At 61.1% G+C, this 22,830-nt stretch overlaps 1 protein-coding gene across 14 annotated transcripts; it reads right to left on the reverse strand.

Annotated features, from left to right (window-relative positions):
• Positions 1-1,905: 1,905 nt before the first annotated feature.
• On the reverse strand, positions 1,906-22,644 carry PARVG (parvin gamma). 14 transcript variants are annotated; one of them, XM_006150660.3, is made up of 13 exons: positions 22,239-22,552; positions 20,610-20,826; positions 18,441-18,505; positions 16,655-16,757; positions 15,415-15,555; positions 13,662-13,777; positions 12,691-12,746; positions 12,369-12,391; positions 9,123-9,181; positions 8,858-8,926; positions 7,205-7,306; positions 2,611-2,683; positions 1,906-2,153 (listed from the first exon to the last, which is right to left on the reverse strand). In XM_006150660.3, the coding sequence occupies exons 2-13, from the start codon at positions 20,686-20,688 to the stop codon at positions 2,044-2,046; spliced, it is 996 nt and encodes a 331-aa protein (XP_006150722.1). In that variant the 5' UTR covers positions 20,689-20,826; positions 22,239-22,552; the 3' UTR covers positions 1,906-2,043. The 14 variants fall into 14 exon arrangements, with proteins under 14 accessions (XP_006150722.1, XP_027628518.1, XP_027628520.1 ...); XM_027772717.1 differs by having other exon boundaries at positions 1,906-2,180; XM_027772719.1 differs by having other exon boundaries at positions 9,035-9,181.
• Between the last annotated feature and the right edge of the window lie 186 nt (positions 22,645-22,830).

Here is a 22,830-nt window from a genome sequence, read left to right on the forward strand (position 1 = left end):
CAGGGAGCGGCCTGGGCTTGTGTGACTCGGAGAAGGCCCCTGACCAGGTGGAAGGAGCCGGGCTCCGGGGGAAGGGCACACCTGGTGGGGGGGGGGGTTGCCCAGAGGCAGGTGAAGGGGGTGTGGACGCAGGTGAAGGGGGTGTGTCTGGCACAGCCCAGGGCTCCCATGGCACTTGCCAAAGGTGAATCAGGAGGTGAGGGGACAGTGGCAGAGGCCCGGTGGAGGGAAGGTCCCTCAGTGCTCCCCACTCTCAGACACCGATGCTAAGGCTGACCTATGGCTCCATCCCTGGGCTCCCCATGTCACTCCCCACGGGACAGCCTCCTAGTTCCTCATCCTCCCAGGTTGCCTGGCCTGGCCCACCAGCCCCACTCCAAAGCCCTTCCCCAGTGCTAACCCTCCGTCAGTGTGACAACCCAAACCTGGCAGGCTCACGCCTCCTCAGGGGAATTGGCACTGGGGAGCAAGGAAGGCCTGGGGGCAGCAGCCTGGGTGCCTGCCACCCCCACCCCCTCTACCACCTGCCTCATCCAGCTGGTCCCATCAGACGTCAGGTCCCGGGCAGGTGGGTGGGCGGGCTCTGCCCTAACCCAAAGCCCGTCCAGAAACAACTGTGCCCAGTTCTACAAGCGTTTTGTCTTCCTTTGGGAAACCTTTGTGGGAGATGCCAAGTCTCCTGGAGAGCATGGGGGACCTTCCTGGGAACAGTCTGGAGACGACCCACACCCACTCAACCACCAAAGATTTTCTCTGCATGGCTTATGGGCAAAACTCGCACCACTGCCTTGAGGCCGGCCCGGGCCACAGTCCCTGGGAGCAGCTGTGTTGGCTTCTCCGAGTGCCGGGCTGCGGGGGCTTCTGCCTCCAGATGAGGATTCTGGGGCCATCACCGTCACCTCACTGAGGGGCAGTGGGCAGCAGCAACTGAGTGTGGAGAGGCCAGGCCTCTGCTGTCAGCCCAGGGTCGCCAGCCCCAAACGAGGTCGGCATCACTGGGCCCTCGCTCCCCTGGGCCCCCATGGGAGACTCAGGCAGGAAAGGCCAATGGGACCATAAGTAGCCCCGGGAGGGACCCATAGACGTGGTGCACTTGGCTAATATGGATGCAGGTGTGAGCAAGGAAGGCCTGGGGGCAGCAGCCTGGGTGCCTGCCACCCCCACCCCCTCTACCACCTGCCTCATCCAGCTGGTCCCATCAGACGTCAGGTCCCGGGCAGGTGGGTGGGCGGGCTCTGCCCTAACCCAAAGCCCGTCCAGAAACAACTGTGCCCAGTTCTACAAGCGTTTTGTCTTCCTTTGGGAAACCTTTGTGGGAGATGCCAAGTCTCCTGGAGAGCATGGGGGACCTTCCTGGGAACAGTCTGGAGACGACCCACACCCACTCAACCACCAAAGATTTTCTCTGCATGGCTTATGGGCAAAACTCGCACCACTGCCTTGAGGCCGGCCCGGGCCACAGTCCCTGGGAGCAGCTGTGTTGGCTTCTCCGAGTGCCGGGCTGCGGGGGCTTCTGCCTCCAGATGAGGATTCTGGGGCCATCACCGTCACCTCACTGAGGGGCAGTGGGCAGCAGCAACTGAGTGTGGAGAGGCCAGGCCTCTGCTGTCAGCCCAGGGTCGCCAGCCCCAAACGAGGTCGGCATCACTGGGCCCTCGCTCCCCTGGGCCCCCATGGGAGACTCAGGCAGGAAAGGCCAATGGGACCATAAGTAGCCCCGGGAGGGACCCATAGACGTGGTGCACTTGGCTAATACGGATGCAGGTGTGGGAGGGACCCATAGACGTGGTGCACTTGGCTAATACGGATGCAGGTGTGAGGGCCCTGCCCAGGACACCTGTAGGCCCCCAGACTCCCTCCCCAAAATGCCTCTGCTAAAATAAACCAAGCAAGGCCAGGCATTGGTAGACTCACAGGTATTTACGGGTGGAAACAGGGGCTAGGGTGGGAGGGGAGACCGGTCAGGCATACAGCAGGATGGACGGCCACACACAGGCCCCAGCTGCCCCAGCAGGCAGGTGCTGAGACAGGTGGGCGCAGCGGCTAGCTCGGGGCTCCGCAGGGCGACCCGTCCACGCCGGCGTTCAGTTTGTGCTTACAGAACAGGCTGTAGAGCACCCGCAGCGTGCTCTTGGCGTCCTTGTTCACGATATCTGCGGGCCAGAGGCGGCGGGTCAGGCCTAGGGGTGGGGAGGGCCAGCCATCCTGGTTTGCCTGGACCCAGGGAGCTTCCAGGGAGGTGGGGCCACAGTGGGCAAACAGGGAGAATCCTGTAGGCCTGGGCTGAGGTCACACCATGCCCGAGTGCCTCCTCCCTCCTCCTGGCCTGGCCTCTCCTGCACCCCTCTTATGATCCCCCAACACGGAAACCCCTCGGGACTGCCGCTCTGCACAGCCCGTCCCCAGGGATCTCAGTCCCCTTCCCTCCACAGACGCCTCCACTGGCCGCGGTGCCCCTCCTGGGGTACCTGGCAAGCCCTCACTATCCCTGCCAAGCAGGAGAGCTCTGCGCACAGTGGCCCGCCCTCCACACCCAGCATCCCGCCTGCGGCTCTCACACAGGCTGGCCACGTGGGAACAGAGCCAGCACAGTGGCCTGGCCACACTCACCCTCAGGGCTGACAGGGTAGCTAAGCAGGCCTTCATCCTTCAGCAGCTCCAGGGCCAGGGTGACATTGTGCAACTGTGACAAGGACAAGAAGGCCCGTCAGATGTCAGCAAAGTGAAGTGACCTCAACCCAGCCTGAGCCCCATGTGCCAGGCCCGCGTTGTCATCCCGATGTCTGTCCATTTCCGCCCAACTCCTGCCCGCAGTTGGAATCCCCAAACCCCCAACAGCCCAACGGGGACTCACGCCCTCACACAAGGGGTCCACGTGCCTGCTCAGCCACACACAGCCCTGTTTCTAGCAGCGCCACCCACCAGGTGCACATGGTGTCAAGGAGGCCTCCTCCAGTCACTGAGGAAGGCACCTGGCTGGGACCAGGGCAGCCAATGGCAAGAGGTGAGTCCTGGCAGGGCAGGGTTTACATGAACCCTCAGAGACAGCAAAGCAGAGCCGGAGACCGAGGCCAGAGTGGCCACGGGGCTTGTCCAAGAGCATCTGACAGAAAGTGCTAGAACCAGGCCTGTCTCATGCAGAGAGGGATGGAGACGGAAGAAGCCACCTGCCCAGGGGCTGAGTCTCGGAGACAGCTACAGAGCCCGGGCGTGGCCTGAGCCCTGACCCCGCCACTGCCTGGGTGCTCACTCGGCCAGGGCGCCCTCGCTCCCTGTGAAGTGGGCCCACTGTGGTGCTCCCACCTTGCTCTGGGTGCTCCGTCAGCCCCCAGCTGGGGCCCGCCCTCCCTTTCCATTCTGGGCTCTCCCTTGGCTCAGAAACAGCTGAAGCAGACCCTGCCTCTCCCTGGGGCAGCGGCCAGCGTGCTCGACAGAGAGGGTGTGGGCGAAGCAGGACAAGCCCCGGAGCCGCGGCAGGGCCTCAGACAAGTCCTTCCCGCTGTGGCCTCAGCAGCCCATGGGTCACTGTGGGGTCCCCACTGGCCCTCCCCACCAGGCAGCCGGCATGCAGCAGGGGTCCCAGTCCCACTCTGCGCTCCGCCACGGTTCCCATGGCAACCCAGTCAGGGCCAAGCCAGACTCTGACCAGTGGGCCACTTCCTGGGGGGTCCGGGCAGGAACAGCCTGGAGATCCGGGTTGGCAGCTTGGTACCGCAGTACCCACGCCCTCAACTCCAGCATGAGGGGGCTTCAAAAAGTGTGTGGAAACATGAAATTAAAGCACGGGTTTATTTTGGTGCAAGCCATTCTGACATCCGGGCAGTGTTCTCATATTATGCGTTTCCCACGAACGTTCTGAAGACCCCACAGGTGACCTCCGGCAGTCGTGCGTCCTGGCTGGGCCTCGATTGCTTCACCTGTACAGTGGGGCCCTGCCAGCCTGCCTCTCCAAGGTGGCCACGTGACCAAACGCGAGGTGGTGCAGCTGCAGCACGGCAGCAGCCAGGCGCTGTGCACAGAGAGCCGGGTCCCACAGGCCTACTGGTTCGATGCCCAGCCCTGCTGGCTTAAAAACCATGCCAAGCATGTGTGTGTGTGTCCCAGATGCTCATGGGATAGGGAAAGGGAGGAGAAGGGCTGTGGGCAGCCACACCCAGTGGGGAGCGCCTTCTCCCTCTTTTCCTGTCTGGCGGTGGGTTGAAAAGACAAGGGAAGAAGCAGCCAAGGCCGAGACGTGGAAGGGAGCGTGGCCCGAGTGGCTCGCCCCGGCAGGCTGGCTCCCGCGGGGGCAGCCATCACGTGCTGCTCCCGGAAGGCGGGCACGCCTCTGGGATGTCCAGACCAGTGGAAGGAGATCTTGGAGTGAGCAGACCAGCACCCAGCCGCCCCTTCTGTCGCTCTGTCCCAACTCTGCCCCGGACTGGGATCCCCGGACGTGAGGGCGGGGATGGTGTCTGCTGTCCTCGTGGTCGGCCGTGGCGCAGAGAGCAAATGCTAGGAGAGTGGGACGCGAGACCCGCCCACCTGTGCTCGGTCACGAGTCCTTTCATGTACTCAACGAGCCAGCCTCAACCAAAGCGGGGCCCAGGGCAGAGAGGGACCCTCTACCGCGAGGAGTCTTCACAAAGCTTGTGTGTGGATTTCAGTATTTTTGCACCAAAACAAACTTGTGTGCTAATTCCACTTCTCCACAAATGCCTCGAAGTCCCTCGTACGTGCAGGCCACGCAGCAGGGGCTTCCCGCCCTGGGGCGTCTGTGTCGCACAAACTGCTGGCGGTGACACTAGGGGTGCCCAAGCTTGCCACTGGTGGTCACCTCTTCCTCGCCATGTTCAATCTGAACTGAAGACGGTCCCTGGAAGGGCTCCAGCCTCTCGCCCCACTACCCAGAGCACCATTTTTCCTCTGCACAGGCTCGAGAAGATGAAGGGAACACCGTCTTGCTCTAGAGAACGGAGGAGGCTACGACCCAGGAGGCTGCACCCAAACCCTCCCGGGGAAGAGAACTGAGCTGTGGGAGGAGGTCAGAGCTTCCCGGCTCGCTGGTCTGATTTCTGCAGAGCCAATGGTCACCGCTGTCCCTCCGTCCCCAGCTTCTATCCCCATAACCAGCGACACACTTACATAAACAGCGAGGGCAACGGAGTCTGGAAATGAGAAGCCCTCTGCCTAGAGGCTACCCTGGCCAGAGGACAATGCCACAGGACTGCGCCGATGTCCCACCTTTTGGAGGGGCTGTCAGTCCCACCCTCTTCAGTGCCCTTCCAGCAGTTCCGTTAAACGTTCCTGCAGTTGTGACAGTTCGGCCACAGGGTCTGAGCTGAAACACCCCGCAGCCCCGGCTGCTTGCAGCAGAGCAGAGGGGAGGTTCAGAGGGGGCAGGAGCCCAGGGAGGGACCTGGCCTGCAATGGGCCCCAGGTGGGCCAAGAAGTCTGACCCAGCCCCACAGCGCAGGCCCCTCCCACCCCAGGGTGCACTGGGCTTGTGAAAGGAGGCGGAAACAATTTCCTTCCCCACAAACGGCCCCAAAGGCTGGCCTGGGCGCAGGCACCGGCCCTGCCTCTGCCAGGGAGAGAGACGTCTCTGCCCTGGGCCACAGGGACTCTGTGTAGACAGAGATAAGCCGTCCGCCCAGGGTCGACCCAGGCCACCAGCCGACCATACTCCAGCACTCCTTGGCATGGGTCTGAAGCTGCCCCCTGGACGGCTGATGCTTATAGACTCCATGGCTGGTGGGCACAGGGAGAGTCGGGGACCGAGACCACAAGTCCCCAGAGCTTCCTTCTCCACGGTTCTCTGAACTCTTGTGGCCTGTGGCCTGTGTACCTGCGGGGTGGGCTGAGCTAGGGATCAGCCCAGAGCCAGAGGTGGAGGCAGGGAGCTGGCGTGGAGAGCCCAGGCCTCTGCCTGGCAGGGAACACTCATTCCCACACCAGATGACGGTAAGACACTGCTCCCCGTGGCCTCAGTGTCCTCATTTGGAAAGCGGTGAGAATGCCCACACCTGACCGGACAGGTCCGACATGCAGGAAGAGCATCCCAGGAGGGGAACAGCCTGTGTGGCGGCCCAGAGGTGGGGCAGTGCAAGGAGCCCAGGGCCTAGGCAGGTGCAGGGAGGCCTAAGAGCAGAGGCCGACGCCAGCCGGGGAGGCGCAATCAGACCTGCGTTTCTGGAGCTCACCTGGCGCTCCCAGCTCTCCTCTAACCTCCCTCGGCCTGGTCATTCTCTCCACTCTCCCCGGGTCAGCCTATAGCCCTGCCTGTCGGGACCGGTGTAGCCATCTCCCAGCCAGCCTCCAGGGTCCACAGGAACTCTTGCCTCCTACCCGGCATACCCCACAAGCCCATGCCCGGCCCGCTCAGCCCCTGCAGTCAGAGTGGACACCACCCTGAGACACCCCTTTTCCTCTCTGCCTTCGCTAACACCGTTCTCTCCTCTTGGGATGCTATTCTTCATTAACTCCCAACTTTCCATGACATCGTGGACACAATGCCTTTCTGCCTCCCTGAGATTAGGCTAACCACTCTTCTCTCAGGCCCCGCTGACCCACGCACCACGAACCAACGCATGTCACTGTGGCTCAGAAGCCAGGCAGTGCTGGGAGCACAGGGCGGGGAGTGGGCAGTCCTGGAGCAGGGCTGCAGGGTCTGTCTCCATGTCCCACAGCACACGGCCTACACCACACAGCCTTGAGGTGAGGGGCTGGGCGTGGGGACGGGCTGGGTGGGCAGAAGGACAAACAGAAGGTGGATGGACAGGCAGGCGGATGGATAGCCGGATGAATGAATGAATGGACAGGCCGATGGGTGAGTGGGTTGATGGATGGACAGGTGGGTGGCTGGGTGGGTGAAGAGATGGTGGGGGGTGGAATGGCGGCGGGTAGATGAGTAAAATCAAGGGTGGGTGGCTGGATGGTGAGTGGAGAAATAGTGGGGGTGGGGGAACGGGCGAGAGGGTGAGTCATGGATGACGATGGATAAATGGGTGGACGGACAGAGGGATCAGTGAACAGATGAGTGGATAGACCGGGTGAGTGGATGGACTGGGCAGGTAGATGGACAGGCAGGAAGATGGACAGATGGGAAGACTTCCCTCCAGCCTTCACTTCACCTGGAGGTGAGTAGACAGAGACTGGTCATGCCAATTCCACAGGTCCGTCTGCCCGGAAGTAGACCCTCAGGGAAAACCTTTGGAAAACTTACCATTTCTGCAGGCGAGCTGGGAGTAAGATGGAATTCCTTTAAGTGCAGGAAGAAGCCTTCCAGTTGTCCAATGAGCAAGAGTAAGATGACTCCATCGGCAAACTACAATGGAGGGAATAGAGACTCGAGTGGAGGAGAAACTGGAGGCCTCGCTCTGCCTCTACAGGCTGTGTGGCCTAGGACGGGGCACGACCTCTCTGAGCCTCGGGCGTCCTTTTACAAATGGTGACAGCATTCTCAACGTCAGGGTCGTTGTAAACAGCGCTTACAGGCTTCCTGGTACAGAGCAGATGCTCAATAAAAGAGCTATTTCTAAACTTGCTGTGGAATAGCCTCCTCCTTACTTAAACAACGTAACTACTCCATGAACTGCAGCAACAGGAGAGCGAGTGAAGTGTAAAATGATCCCACCAGGACAAAGCAGAGCAGCGCCGGGCTTTTTGCTGGCTGTCACATTAATATCTGTCTGCTCTGTCTGTATTTCGGAGATAAAGCTGTCACCCTGGCCACCAAACATCACATGCTGATAGAATCCTATCGAATCGCTCCCATGATACTGAACGATTGGACGTTGGAGGGGAAACCCCGCACAATGTCCCGAGTGGCATTTCCTCACGTTAAATCTGTTCCGATGTTATTAGTCTGCGACTGAAGTCCCTGCCGCTCCACCCCTGGTAACACAACTGGGACACCAGGGGCTTCACTGTCCCCTTATTCAGTAGCCTCTAAGTAGCACCCCACACGTGCCATCATCCTCCAATGCCATTCTTACCGAGGGAGAGAGCGAGAAGCTGGCCTGTGGCGCCGTCCTGTTTGTATGTAATAGCGCGTGATAAACCACAGGTCAGGCACCTGCTGTGTGCCCGCCGCGTGCAGGTGAAATTCTGCCAAGCTGGTACCCTCATGCCCATTTTACAGGAAGAGAAGCCTGAGGTTCAGAGGAGTCCGATAACTCACCCCAGGTCACACAGCTGATGCGGTGGCGGTGGGCTCTCCCCTCAGAGCCCAGGGATTGTAGGTGACAGAAACAGGAGAGACACACGGGCCCACCAGCTTTGGAGTTTTGTATACCTGGTCTCTCTACCTGCCAGGCTGCCACACCGTATCACCACATGCGTCTCATGTAGCTGCTGTGTGAAGCAGTTCTGGCCACAGGTGACTGGGTTCAAATCCCAAGCCCACCACCGAGTCACTGTGTGATCTTGGACAAGTTTGCTGACCTCTCTATGCCTTAGCATCTCATCTGCACAGGGGGTGCCGTGGGTCCCCTCCTCAGGGGATCGGCAAGAGGCTCCAGTGTATTCAGGCATAGAGACGCTTTGCCCAGGGCCTGGCGCAGTGAGGGTCTCAGCTACCAGGCACGGTGCGGACCCTGTCCCGCTCAGTCACTCCACAGTGCTTCTAGAAGACCAGCCACGGTGAGGTCGGCCAGGGCGGGCTAGACCACATGTGACATGGCTCCCCCGTGCAGATGCCCCATGGCCCCCACATCAGCACAGGACCCTGGGGGTCCCTGGTGGCTGATGCTGCCTAACAGCAATCCCCAAGGCTCTGAGAGGTGAAGCCCAGGCCCCACAGTGCACTCCGCCCACGGAACCGTCTCCTCCCGTGCCCAGCGGCCCCTCCCTGCTGGGGCCCGCAGCCCAGTCCCACCTGGGTGTCCAGGCTCTGCACAGACAGGCCCAGGCGCTCCAGCTTCTGGTTGACAAAGTTCACGATGGCCTGCCGGGGGACGAGGACTACATCGGGGGGCTGTGGTTTGCAACTGCCCCCTGGGATCACAGAAAGGCCCCACGTCTCCTCCAACACCCCGCACCCCACACCCCACACCTGCAGATGTGAAGCAAGGAGCCATTTCCTTCCCTGGGCCCCTCGAGACGCAGGCGGGTGGGCGGGAGCCCAGGCTTTGATCCCGTACCTCTTTCACGGCATCCACTTTCTCGGGAGCCAGTTTAAATAATTCATCAAAGACATCCTCTGTGACAAGAACCGATAAACACCTCGTTACCACACTATTATCTCTGTGCCAAACAGAATTTTTTCCACAAAAGTTTCTTAGAAGAACCAGCCCAGAGGGAGCGCAGTTTTATCACATGGCTCTGGAACACAGTGGGCCTGGGTTTGAACCATGATCCGCTGGTCCTGTGCTGGTTGGCCCTGGGGGAGCTGTCGCCCCCTCTGTGCCTTGGTTTCCTCATTCAGAAAACATGGCTGACGATACTTCCTAGGTGGGGCGGTGGCAGCAATCAGACCTAACAGCAGAGACTCAGCTGTCTGGCGTGTGAGTGGGTAGGCAGCGGGCTTGGAACATAGTAGCCCTTTCTGCAGCGACATTGCTGTGGTGACTGCTCAGTTGCGGTCCCCTCCTATGGAAGCTGGACCTCCCGGCTCCCTGCTCCACCCCCAGGTCCCCAGGAGGCCCCACAGGAGGCTGACCCGGGCCAGCCCAGGGCTCATCTGGGCCCATCAGACCCCTCTGCAGGAGTCTGGGTTGGAAGAGTGGAGACATGGAGTCCCCTTGGTGGCACAGACCTGGTCTGCTCTGGCCCCTGTGTCCTCTGACCAGGACCCTCAGGCACTGAGCATCAGCCAACCTGACCTCCACAGCTGTGTGACTGAGCAGTCACTTCGCTCTCTGTTCCCATGTCCACGAAGTGGGGAAAGTGGCACCAGACAGCTTCATGCTAGTTAAGATGCCCCTTGAGCCACCAACATGGTGGACATTCCAGTGACCACCACCCCCCCTGGACCTCCTGGCCTGTGGTCAGGGAAACTGTGTCACTGGAGGAGCCAGGAAACGAGGGAAGGTATGTTCTCAGGTAGTGCCCTGCTCTGTGTCCCTGCCTGCACCATGTGACACCCAGCCTCATGACCCACCACCCAAACACTGCTCCCTGGATAGCCCCCCTTGTCCTCTGCTGCCTGTGTCACATGCATACATTAACCTCTGGCCAGCTTTCCCTCACCCTCTATCCTCTTTCCCCCCATTCAGCCCCTCCTAGCACCCCTTGCCCACACAGTTGTGTATCTTACATAGGGATCATGCAGAGAGGAAAACTAGTGCTAGGATGGGTGGGTGAGTGGATGAATGGATGGATGGATGGATTAATAGACAGGTGGATGGAAGGAAGGATGGGTGAATAGGTGTGTGAGTGGATGGATAGATAGGTGGATGGATGGAAGAAAGTGTGGGTGGATGAATGGATAGATGGATGTGTGTGAGGATGGGTAGATTATAGGTGGTGAGTACATGGATGGATGGATGTATAGGGGGGTGAGTGCATGGATGGATGGATGTATAGGTGGTGAGTGCATGGATGGATGGATGTATAGGGGGTGAGTGCGTGGATGGATGGATGTATAGGGGGTGAGTGCATGGATGGATGGATGGATAGGGGGTGAGTGCGTGGATGGATGGATGTATAGGGGGTGAGTGCATGGATGGATGGATGTATAGGGGGTGAGTGCATGGATGGATGGATGTATAGGGGGTGAGTGCATGGATGGATGGATGTATAGGGGGTGAGTGCATGGATGGATGGATGTATAGGGGGTGAGTGCGTGGATGGATGGATGTATAGGGGGTGAGTGCATGGATGGATGGATGTATAGGGGGTGAGTGCGTGGATGGATGGATGTATAGGGGGTGAGTGCATGGATGGATGGATGTATAGGGGGTGAGTGCGTGGATGGATGGATGTATAGGGGGTGAGTGCATGGATGGATGGATGTATAGGGGGTGAGTGCGTGGATGGATGGATGTATAGGGGGTGAGTGCATGGATGGATGGATGTATAGGGGGTGAGTGCGTGGGATGGGTGGATGGATGGATGGATAGGTGGTGAGTGCATGGATGGATGGATGGATAGGTGGATGGATGGATGGATGGATAGGTGGGTGAGTGCATGGATGGATGGATGTATAGGTGGGTGAGTGCATGGATGGATGGATAGGTGGTGAGTGCATGGATGGATGGATGGATAGGTGGGTGAGTGCATGGATGGATGGATGGTTGGATAGATGGATGAATGAATGGATGGATGGATAAGTAGGTGAGTGAATGGATGGATAGATGGCTATCTAGATAGATGGATAGGTGAGTAAGTGGATGGATGGATGGATGGATGGATGGGTGGATGGATGGATGGATGGATAGGTGGGTGAGTGCATGGATGGATGGATAGCTGGCTGTCTGGATAGATGGATAGGTGAGTGAGTGGATGGATGGATAGGTAGGTGAGTAGATGAATGGGTGGATGGGTGGATGGACAGGTGAGGGGTGGGTAGATGAACTGGTGGGTGAATGAGTGATTGGATGGCTGAACAGAGAGGGATGGATGAATAATCAGCTGGAAAGACCAACTAACCAAGAATGGATGAATGCGGAACCAGCAGTTAGCATAATGGCTATGTCACTGGATTCATATGTAGTCAACCACGGTTCGAGTCCCGGACCCAGTAGCTTAAACTCACGCTGGGTGCGTATGTGTGCGTGCCCAAGATCCCAAGAGGAGAATGAAGAAGTGTGGCCATCCCCTCTGAGGGATGATTTCTCACTTTCTGTCTCTCTGTCTCTCTCTGTCTCTCTGGCAAGCGCACGTGCCCTATAACAAAAAATATATATATATATGAATGGATGAATGAAAGAAGTAACCCTGGATCAATCAACTGATTGGTAGCAGCTGTCTCCAAAGCAACAGCCACACCGTTGAACACTCACCACTGAGCCCTGGCCACATGCTAAACACTCTCACTAACATCTCCTTTACCAGGCACTGCCAGGCTAAGAGGTGAGGCCATTACTGATCCCATTTTGCAGATGAGGAAACTGAGGCTAAGACGCTTGTTCGAGGTCACGGGGCTAATGAGTGAGAGCACTGAGGTTGGGCCCAGGTCGTCAGGCTCCCGGCTCACACACTTCGCAGACCCACCCTCACCGCCTTTGAGGTCTGAGCCTCTCTTCCTATAGGAAAACGGTCACGAGAGGCAACAGCAGCCACGTGGACAGACAGGCAGACAGGAGGAGGGACACATGGTGAGAATAAGGCTTGAGACACAAACAGCAGGCACGGGGCACTGAGAAGGGACACCAGCACGTGGCCCTTCGTCATTGCACCAGCTTCGACACCTCACACAGAGGCATCTGGAACAGAAAGGTACTCACTCGAAGGTCGGTCCTTGTCTGTGCTAAAGGGGGATCACAGGGAAGGAAAAGCAAACAAACGGTGCTCCTTAAACCCAGCTTCCAGGGCTGAGAGGAAGCCCTCCCTGCCCAGCCCAAGCCCAGGGCCCGGCCTGCCTGCTTAGTCCAGCCCGCCTGCTCAGCCTGCCCCGGCCCTACAGCCCTGCCTGGCCCAGGCCCGGTACCCAGCCTGCCTGCTTAGTCCAGCCTGCCTGCTCAGCCCACCCAGCCCCTGCCTGGCCCAGGCCCCGGGTCCAGTCTGCCCACTGGGCCTGCCCAACCCCCAGGCCCACCCCTGGCCCACCTGCCCTCAGTGATCTGCTCCACCGACTTCTCTGACTTCAGGCCACTCTTGGTGCTCTGGGAAAGAAAAGGGAGGAACCATGTGCTCCCAGAAACCTGAGGCTCACGGCTGCTGAGATGGTCTGCAGTCCAAAGCGGCCCGAGGGACCCCGCATGCTGGCCTCCTACTGAGGTGTCCCCACTCCTCCTGAGGTGTCCCCACAGTCTCAGGACAGGGGTGGGGGCAGCATGGGTGAGCATGATGGGAGTGAATGAGTGCCAAGGAGGGAATGAATAAAGTCGCCCTGACGCACAAGAGAAGTTGTGACAAGGTCACGAACACTCGGTAGAGTTTCGGTTGACAGCTTTGACAGAAGGAGAGAGGATTTGACTGGACCGGCTGGACCTGGCTTAGCTGTTGGGAGGTCAAAGGTCAGCCCCCAGGTGTGAAGCCCTGCCCACCAGGGACGAGGCTGGGAGAGGCAACACAGGCAGAGGCAGGCGGGACCCTATTTGCGTGGGTGAGCCGCTGTACACGGAATGTGGACATAGAGGGCACACCCACAGGCGGAGAAGCCAAGGCTCCCTGAGAGAGCAGGAGGGGCCTCACAGAGCCACACCGGGGAAGCCGGGCCCTAGGGCTGAGTGGATGTGACGTGAGCCAGCTGCGCCTGTCGGTGTGATGCAGGCCACCATCAACCAGGCTCAGCCTCTGCCCAGTCAGGTGCCATCTGCTGAGCCCAGTGGGACTGGCCGGCCCCAGACCTCCCCATGCCCCCCAGGTCCTTGACGGCCCCCAGGTCTTAGCACCTCCACCCACAGCTCCAGCTCAGCACCCCTGCTGTCTTGGCAGGATATGGAGTTCCTCAGAGTTCCCTGAAGTGCACCTGGCTCAGGCCCGCCCCGGGCAGGCCCCCCAGGCAGGACGTGGCGACGTGGACCCAAGACACCCAGTGCACACATGCGAACCCCTCGGGCAGGCCCGGTAGCTACCTCAATGGTGATGACCTCCACCTGGACGCTGGGTGGGAGCTGCAGGCTGGGCTGGAAGCGTGTGGCCAGGGCCACAAGGAGGTGCAAGGTGGCCAGCAGGTCCTTGTTGAAGATGGCTGGGAGGGCAGGGGAGCACGGTCAGGGCTGCCACACCTGCCAGGGAGGCCGCCTCCTCAGAGAGCCCTCCGCAGGCCAGGGGCCTGAGCCCAGCCTCCTGGAGGGCAGACCTGAGGTACGCACTCAGGACCTGAGACCCATCATACTGTCCCAGTCACCCCACTTCGGTGCCCGTGTCCGAGTACGCCTATGAGTCAGGCTGAGACAGACGGCCTCCGCCGCGTTGTGTACGGTTGGAGACCACTGGGTGCCCAGGGTGGGGCCGAGCAACTCCCGCCGTGGGGCTAACTTCTTAGGTCAGGGCCGGCATCGTGAACCGCCGCGGTCACCACGTGTGAGACGGTGCAGTGCTAAGGCCCGTCACAGGGGCAGGGGTCTCACAGCGCGGAGCCACACGGGAGGTCCCGGAGGTCTCCCTGTACACACCAGTGCACGCATGCCGCGATTCGACCGAGGGAGGCTGGCGGTGGATGGCGGGTGGAGACCCTCTCTCCCTCTCTCGGGCCTCTCTCTCTGTTTTTCTCATGGAAGAAATAAGTAAGCTGAAAACATGCAGTGGCAACGCAGGGACATGACACACAGCAAAAAGCGGCTTTGAACACTGACGTCGTCACTGCCAGCCGCGGGGGAGCTACTTCCCTCCTCGCAGCCTCAGTTTTCTCATCTGGAACATGGGAAGATACAGAGTCAAATGGAAACGAATCTGCACCCAGGCCAGCTTCCCATTAGGGAGCCGGGGTCCCACATGGCCAACCATGGTTCCAATCCTGGTCCTGGGGATTTGAAAAACATGCCAGGCATGTGTGCATGGGTGCCCCATATCACAACGGGACAGAGAAATGGAGGAGAGGGGATTGTGGCGTGACCACAACCTATGGGGGGGGGGTCTTTCTCCCCTTCTCTGTCTCTATCTCTGCCTCTCTCTCTCTCTGTTGAGCACACGAACTCTCTAGCAATTAAAAAATAATGATAATAACAAAATAAGAAGTGTAACCCCAACAGCAATGGGTGGGAATCTGGGAGCCTCTGCATGCTCACTTCCCAAGCAGGCACAGCAGACATGATTGAGCCCGTTACTGAGACAGGCCTCTTTGTCCCCAGCTGGTGAGGCTGACAGCACGCTGTAGGGCACAGCAGCATGGCCAGGACTGTGCCCTCAAGGCGTGCCCTTTCACGCAGCGCCCCCGGGCTATGAGAGCACACTGGGCCAGCTCCGAGGAGCATTGCCTAAGAGAAACCAGATCCCACGTGGTGACCATGGTTCAAATCCCCAACCCAGTCAGCCTGAAACGCACCAGGCATGCGCACCAGGGACAGGCAGCGTGGCAGACCTGTGGAGGATGCCCATCCCCGTCTCCCTCGCTCGCTCACGTGCATGTGCAGAATGCTCTACGACAAATTTAAAATAAATAAATAGAAAGGTTCTCTGAGGAGCATGATATTTTAAAAAGCACGTTGAGCTTTGCTCCCCACTAGATGCGGGCGCAGTGCCTCCCTGGCCGCGAGGCTCCTGCCTCCTTCCCAGCCCAGGCTGCCCTGCCTCGTGCCTGGAGAGTGCAGAGCGTGGCCCTCTCAGGTGGGACCCCTGACAGCCCGGGCCGGCCCCGCCTCCCGGGCCCCAGCTGAGCTCACGCACTGTCCACACTCCACTTGGCCTGCGTCTCTTCCACCTGCAGGCTCCGGTTCGCGGCCTCCAGGACCACGGCGAGCTTGCGCCGCTGGCTTGCCGCAGTCAGCGCGATCTCCTCCACTTCCAGCTTGAGCGCCGCCAGCTTCTCTGAGGGCAGAAAGGGTGGTGGGCACCGCGCAGGGAGACCTGGTGCACAGGGCCCTGCAGGACGTGAGCCCCAGCACTGAGAGCCTGCCTGGGCACAGTGGCATCCAGCTCCCTGGGCCCACATAGAAAGCAGGACGGCAGGACGGTGGGCCACACGAGCTGTGTGCCATGGCGGCCACGGCCCTCCAAGCTGCCCGCCCGGACCTGTCCCACCTGGACGTTCTGCCCCTGGAGCAGGGCCCACCTCACTCCCAGGGGCAGCATGGCCATGCGGTTGAGCCCACACTCCTGGGCTCAGGGCCTGACTCCCAGCTTTCTCAACTGCGAGAGCTGGGACGAGGGCCGAGGTCTCATGTGGCCTCAGCTCACTGAGCTATAGAAGTGGCCAGTATGGTGGTTGTGGGCGTTAACCGCACCTGCAACCGGGCACGACCTTGGCTTATGGGATTGCTCAGCCGACCTTCCAGGGAGAGTCAGGTCCCAGGCCCATGCTCACTCCCCAGGACCACAGAGGAACAGGGTGACTGTGGCTTTGTGAAGGCTTGCCGGGGGCCAGGAGGTGGCTGAGATTGTAAACCCCCTTTCAAAGCACACCGGGCTTCCTGGACTGTGGCAGGAGTGGGGGTGCCGGGCGGGAGTACAACCCTGCTCCGGGGTGGCTCGCCCCCCAGGACAGCTCACTCCCCAGGACTGCCTCTCTTCTCTGGGACAGCCTGAGCAGGCTGGGGCGGGGTCTGGCCCCTTGGCTATCTCCCAGCACCCGGAGGAGCAGGCTCTGTCGGCGCTCAAGGACATGTGGTTGGCAGCAAGGGCACCGAGCCAGGCATGAGGGCCCAGTGGAGCTGCAGCTCTGCCCTTGCCCAGGGGTGCGGCACCTGCCCTGCCCAGGCCAATTTAGAGACAGGAAGACAGGGTCCCTAACCAGTCCAGTGTGGGGACCGAGGGAGGATGGACCAGACCAGGGTGGGGAGGAGATGCCAGAGCAGCGGCTTATGGAGGAGGTGGTACAACAAGGAGACGGGGTCCCCTAAGCCAGGCCGGCGTGGGCACCGAGGGAGGACGAGCCGGGTTGGGAAGGGGGCCCCGAGCAGTGACTTACGGAACAGATGGTGGAGGATGAGCCCGTCGAACATGTCCTCCTCCAGGCTGCGCACCACGATGTGCTCAGGAAGGAGCATGCCGTTGATCCACTCCATCAGCACCTGCAGGCCCAGGGCACCGCTAGAGGGCCACATCGCCTCGGCCTGGAGAGCCCTCCTCCCACCTGCCAACCCCTACCCATCCTTCAAGGTCCGGCTAACATTGCCTCCTCTGGGAAGCCCTCCCTGATCTCCCAGGCTGAGTTAGAAGCCGACCTTGGGTGGAGAGGGCCCCTGCTTCTGCCTTCCATGAACTTGGGCACTCCGGGTCTGACACTGTCATGTGTGAGGTTTGGGGCCCAGGAGGTGGGCGTGTAAGATGGGGAAACGATGCCTAGCTGGGCAAGGGGAAGGCCGGGTAATGGGGCCCGATGGGAAAAGCCCAGGGCCAGACGGCGTATGCTATGACACCGCGCTCCGGCCACAGTGCTGGGCCCACAGGGAAGGGCCCGGGTGTGCATCCCTGCCCACATCAGCCACATACATGCACGCCTGGGATCCAGGCTGGGAAGGCCAGAAATATGACTGAAGTGGGAGTCAGCAGAGGCGTGGAGGGTAAGGCGCCGGGTCCCACATGGACGACTGCGGTTCCAGGCCTGGACCTGGTGGCTTGAGAATCATGCCGGCTGCATGTGCGTGTGTGCCCAAAAGCTCAAGAGGAGAATAGAGAAGGGATTATGGTATGGCCGTCCCCCCGGGGTGCTGTCCCCCTTTCCCTCTCTGTTTCTCTCTGGTGAATGCGCTGTATGGCAAAAACGTAAAAGAAACGTAGAGAGAGAAAAAGATGGCTGAAGTGACAGCGAGGGCCCAGGAGGGAGGGGCGCGCCGCCATGGGAACTGGGAATGGGGACCGCGATGGAGGTGGAGGTTGGAATGTCACGGCTGCGTTCAGGGGCCCTGGCCCAGCTCCCTCCCTGCCTCTGCACTCCACGGGGGAGCAGCCCTGAGCTAAACCCCACCCCGCTGCTGGCAGGAGCCCAGGGCTGCACCAGCCCCATCGCTCATGCCATGTCAGCCCCTCCCCACTCTCGTCTCAGCTCAACTGCTTGCACCCAGATCCTTGTCGCAGGGTCACCTCCTGGAAGAAGGTGACCCTCATCCACACTAAGAGGATGAGGACACCCAGCCAGGTTTCGGGGGGGTGGGGGGTGGGCACAAATGTCTCTCTTCCATGTGACTGGAGCCAGGTGGGGAAGGTGGCTGGATAAGTGGGAAGGACAGAAAATGGCCCACAGTCTCTTGGTGTAAGGAGGCCTTCCTGGAAGAGGCACCAGAAGGCCACAGAGTCTGGAGAAGCAGGGCAGAGGGAAACAGTCCCCACACCTACTTGGGCCCAGGTGGCATGACGGCCACAGACGCAGACTCACGGCCGACGAGAGGACCAGGAGCGAGGTGCGGCCTTGGGCAGCTGAGCAGAGCAGGGTGTGGGCTGTGGGCCCGACGGCCTGGCTAGCCCCAGCTCTCCCACTAGGCAGGGCACCTCTCTGAGCCTCATGTCCCTCCCAAGACAGAGGCCCTGAAGTGGCATGGGGCACTGAGGGTGCACAGCGGGCACTCCGTAAATAAACGTCTACCCACGCGCCCATCCCAAGGCCTGCTGGGGCCTGGCACCACTGCCAGCCCGAGCTCAAGGAATGGAGGGGGCAACCCACTGTCCCCACCCTGGGGAGGCGGTACCAGGCCTCTGAGAGACTTGGAAAAGAGAGACCGACCACAGAGACTCCGGTTTGCTGGAGGCTTCCGTACCTTCTGCAGTTCTTCAAACTTGGGGTCCTTCCGGGACGTGGGGGACAGGTATTTCTTCTTCTCTCCTGAAAGCAGAGACGAGCATGACATATGTGGGACCTCGAGGGGGCAGCTGGCGGCTCTGTCCCTGCAGGTCACACGCAGAGCCTGGCCCCTGGGTCTCACCACATGACCCCAAATGCCTGTACCCCATTTCCATTGTGAATACCAGCTTGTCGCAGGCCCCGCAGCATCTGTGTTTGGGGGACACACTTACCTCCTACTCAACTGAAATCCAGACCTCACCAGGCATGCTGGGTTGTCTGGCATCCATGCCCACTCACGGTACAGAGGCCACAGCTCAGAGGGCGAGCACTGCTCACAGGCCGCGCTGGCGCTGGCTGAGGGGGGACGGAGCCCGTCTGCCCGGCTCCCTGGCTGGATGGTGAGCCTTGCCTCCTAGGCCCATCCTAAAGGCCCTGGGCATCAGCTTCCCCAGTTTCATACTCACAGCTCCCTCCAAATGCCAGGGCCTCACGGGACTCCTGGGTCGGCTCGTCCCCTGAACGGGAGAAACTGTCCAAGCTCCCAAAGCACACGTGACCTCTCATCAGACCCAGCCGGAGACTCCGAGGCGTCCTGGAGGCCTCTGGGGTTCTAACAGCCCTGGGCCTCTGACAAGGGCCAGCAGCAGAAGCACATGCCACAGCCCCTGGGTACACTGGGACTCTCCACGGTCCCTTGGCGCGTGAGCCAGGAGGGACAGAGAGCTACCAGGGAAGGGACTGGCTATGGCACCGACCCGCCTGGAGCGACCTCCCCCCACTCTGCACCACCTGCTCTGCTCGCCAGAGCCTTCCGTGTTTAAAGTAACGGTAAATGTGTGTCCAACAACTGAGTCCCGTCCGGCTCCCAGCAAATTCCCTCACGAGCTTCCCAGCCTGCTTTATAAACAGCAAGCGCCCCGGGCAGGACCTGAGGCCTGTGACTCTGGAAAAGCCACCCTCTGTGCCCTCCCCCACGGGCCTGCTTCCCCCTGAAGCTCTTCCGGTTTCCCTTCGCTGGCACAGTTACGTTTTGTTGTCGGTGACATAAAAGCCAGTGACCCGGAGAGCCCCCCCTCACTGGGACTTCGCAGCTGCTTCCTGGCATGTTGCTTCTTCCGCTAGAGAGCGCCGTGGTGACACCAGTGCCAGATGCCCGCCTGGCTCCATTTGAACCATCTCCCAGGAGGGAGAGTCCAGGGGCAGTGGTTGCAGACGCCCACCGTGCCCCCGGATGGACAGGTGCTGACCGGTGACCTGCCCCACTCGCTCGATCCCACCCCAGCCCTTTCAGAGACCCACGGTGGGAGGAGCCAGCAGTGCTCAGGCCTGCAGGGCTCTGCCCAGCTCCCCCCCCCCCCAGAGAGCGCGGCGCTCTCTCCTGCTCTGGGGCTCACAGCTCAGTGCTCACTGCGCCTCAGCCTCCTCCACTGCAGAGGGGTGGTGATGGCCCGCCCACAGGGATAACCCAGGTGCTGAGGTAAGAAGTCCTTAGCTCAGGATAGCACGTCCACGCAGACTTCAAAAGTTCATGGAAAGTGAGGGACCAGCAGTTAGTATAATGGCTATGTCGCTGGACTCCCATGTAGTCGACCACAGTTTGAGTCCTGGACCCGGTGGCTTAAACTCACCCAGGTGCGTGTGCGTGCGTGCCCAAGATCCCGAGAGGAGAATGGAGGAGAAGGGATAGCGGCGTGGCCATCCCCTCTGGGAGGTGATTTCTGGCTTTCTGTCTCTCTGTCTCTCTCTGCCTCTCTCTGTCTGGCTGGCAAGTGCACGCACCCGATAGCAAAAACCTCTACAAAAAATAGTTCCTGGAAGGTGGATTACAGTACAGATTTACTCTGGTGATAAAATTTTGAAAGTCAGGCCATTTTTTCCCTTCAGTTTCCAATTCCATGCACTCTCTGAAGACCCCTGTCATCACTGTGTCCCAGTTCCCCCCAGCAGCCAGTCTCGTCATTGCCTGTCACCGTCCTGGGATAAGAGGTTGGAGGGGTACCCAGGCCAACTCTAAGGAAGGTTCCGGAGCAGGAGCCAGGCCGAGCGTCATGGGAGGGGTAGGCGGGGGGAGCAGGATGGGTGCACGCTCCCATGATGCACAGCCTTGCCCCCGCCACAGCCCACCCACCCCAAAGCGCGGCACCTTGAGGGGGCGCCTCCTCCGCCGGCAGGTCCACCTGCTTCGGGAGCTGCAGCAGGTTGTAGAGCGACTCCGTCTCCATCTTCTCTGGCTGCCCTGGAGGTGCAGGGGACGGGGCGTCGGCGTCTGAGGTCCTCAAACGCACTGTGTGCTCAAGTTCCTCCAGATCAGAGGGCGGAGAGGCAGGGGCAGGCTCCAGGTGACAAGTCACTGCACCGGCCTGGGCCAGGAGAAGACCCAAGAAGGCGCCGTGACCCAGCCTGCAGGTACTGGTGCTGCAGCCCGACCTGAGCAAAGCTGGCCAGGGGTGGAGGGTCTCTCCTCGGCTGGCACTAAGTGCCCCCCATAGCTGGGGTGCAGACCCCCCTCCCCGTGCCTGGGCAGTCAGGACAGAAGGGCACAGCCCAGAGTAGCCCTGGGAGAACCCTGCTGGGCCTGTGGGGGCGCCTCTAGCTGGGGCCTGCCAACTCTCTGGGCCCTGAGCCCAAAACAGACCACCCTGGAGTGGGTGCTGCCGGCCTCTGAGGGAGCGCAGAGGCCACGCGCCCATGCCGCCCGGGCTCGCCCCACTCCGTAGGCATGGCCCTCAGAGGAAGGCTGCCCACTTGGCCCCCAATTCTGAAGGGGATTCGGCAATGGCAGCTGGGGCTCCCAGCCTCCGGGGTGGCTCAGGGGTCTCCCCACGCCAGGCACATGCTCTGCAGGGAGGGGCCTGAGAGCATCCCCTCCGCCCCTCACGGCCCCACCCAGGCCCCCTTCCTCTCCGGGGGGCCTTGCTCGCCGTCCCTCTCTCCCTCTCCTCAGCCCCTGGGCCGCCCCAGTGCTTTCTACTTCACCCAGACATTTGGGGTGGGGAGAAGTCCGTGCTTAAAGCAGGGAGCCCCAGTGCTGTGGGAGATGGAGGCCTTGCAAGGCCTGAGCCACCCCCGTCAGACCAGCAGACAGCCTGGGGGGCCCAGCGCTCTGCTCTGCCCTGAAGCGCAGAATTGGGGACCCACCAGGACAGGCTCCTTCCCTCGCCTTCGGCTCCCATGAGTCCTACCAGGCACCAGGGTTCCAACTCGAGGGGCACGGCCAGGGGAAGAGCCCAGGCCCACAGGGTAGGAGGCCCAGGGTCCTCCTAATTCCGGCTGTGTGACATGGGGCAAACGCCCTCCGTCTCTGGTCCCAATGCACCCTTCCAAGGACCCTCCATGACAGCCCAGGGGACGCAGACCTGGGGCTGCCTCTGGCAGTCTCCAGCCTGGGCACATCCCGTCTGTCCCCTGAGGCCTCAGTTCCTTCACCTTTCTCCTCCACATGTTGGATGAAGCTCAGAGCGGTGACAGGCTGGGGGGACTGCCCACCCGGCTATGGCCCCCTGGCTATGGGGAGGAAGGGCAGGACCTCTCCCCTTTTCTCCTGTCGGCTCAGCTCCTTGCCACGGGCAGGGAGGAAGGAGCAGCCTCTGAGCAGACAGGGGCTGCCCAGGTTCCCCTTTCACCGCCTGACTCTCTCGTGGCCTCAGCTCAGCGTGTGCTCGCCAGCTCCTTCCACTGCCACCCAGCCCTTCCTCCTGGACCGTTGTACCTGAGCAGCCGACGGAGAAGGCCGGCAGCCAGGGCACCGGGCCGAGAAGCCAGGAGGACTCACCAGGCCGCTTTCTCAGGCAGGAGTGCGGACGGTGGACCCCAGGTCAGAACGCAAGCAGGTTCCGGGTTCCCCGGGTCCGGGGCCACGGGGCCCAGCCACCCACTTCCTCTGAGGCCTTGCAGCAGCCTGTGTGCAGCTTCCTCCTGTCTGTGCAGCCAGCCTGGGTCGGGGTGCGGGGATGCCTCCTAAGCAGGGCTGCCACCAGCCCGGAAGCCTTGGCCCGGGCCGATGCCCCCGCCAGCCCCCTGCCCCTCGGAGGTCTCACAGGCAACTCGGACTGCACACGTCTCCTCTCCGCCCCTGTCTTCCCAGCTCCAGAACAGCAGTGACTCGGGCCAGAGACCCGGCATCAGCCCCACCCCGAACCCGGCCGTCAGCCCCCGTCAGCTACGCCACCTGGTCCTCCCCTCCACTCCTCCACCCAGGCCCCTCCTCTCACCTGGACCGTGCGGGGAGCTCCTAGCCAGACTCCCCACCACTCCCTGCTGCCCATGGCACTCACACCCCACCTCCGACCCCACCTCCCACCCCGAGCAGCCCTCCACCAGCAGCCAGAGGACTCACTCCGGTCCCAGCTCACTCACCAGCCACG

Source organism: Tupaia chinensis, unplaced genomic scaffold (genome assembly GCF_000334495.1).
Source record: "Tupaia chinensis unplaced genomic scaffold, TupChi_1.0 Scaffold000294_1, whole genome shotgun sequence".
NCBI classification, from domain to species: domain Eukaryota; kingdom Metazoa; phylum Chordata; class Mammalia; order Scandentia; family Tupaiidae; genus Tupaia; species Tupaia belangeri.

Bases quoted from the DNA above. Each gene is read 5' to 3' on its own strand.
- PARVG (XM_027772712.1), bottom strand. From the start codon at position 20,688: ATGGAGACGGAGTCGCTCTACAACCTGCTGCAGCTCCCGAAGCAGGTG. The intron at 8,927-9,034 runs GTGTGGGGTGTG...GTCCCCCGGCAG, and splicing joins TCCTTGCTTCACATCTGCAG to GCCATCGTGAACTTTGTCAA. The intron at 7,307-8,857 runs GTGGGACTGGGC...CCTCCATTGTAG, and splicing joins TGCAGAGCCTGGACACCCAG to TTTGCCGATGGAGTCATCTT.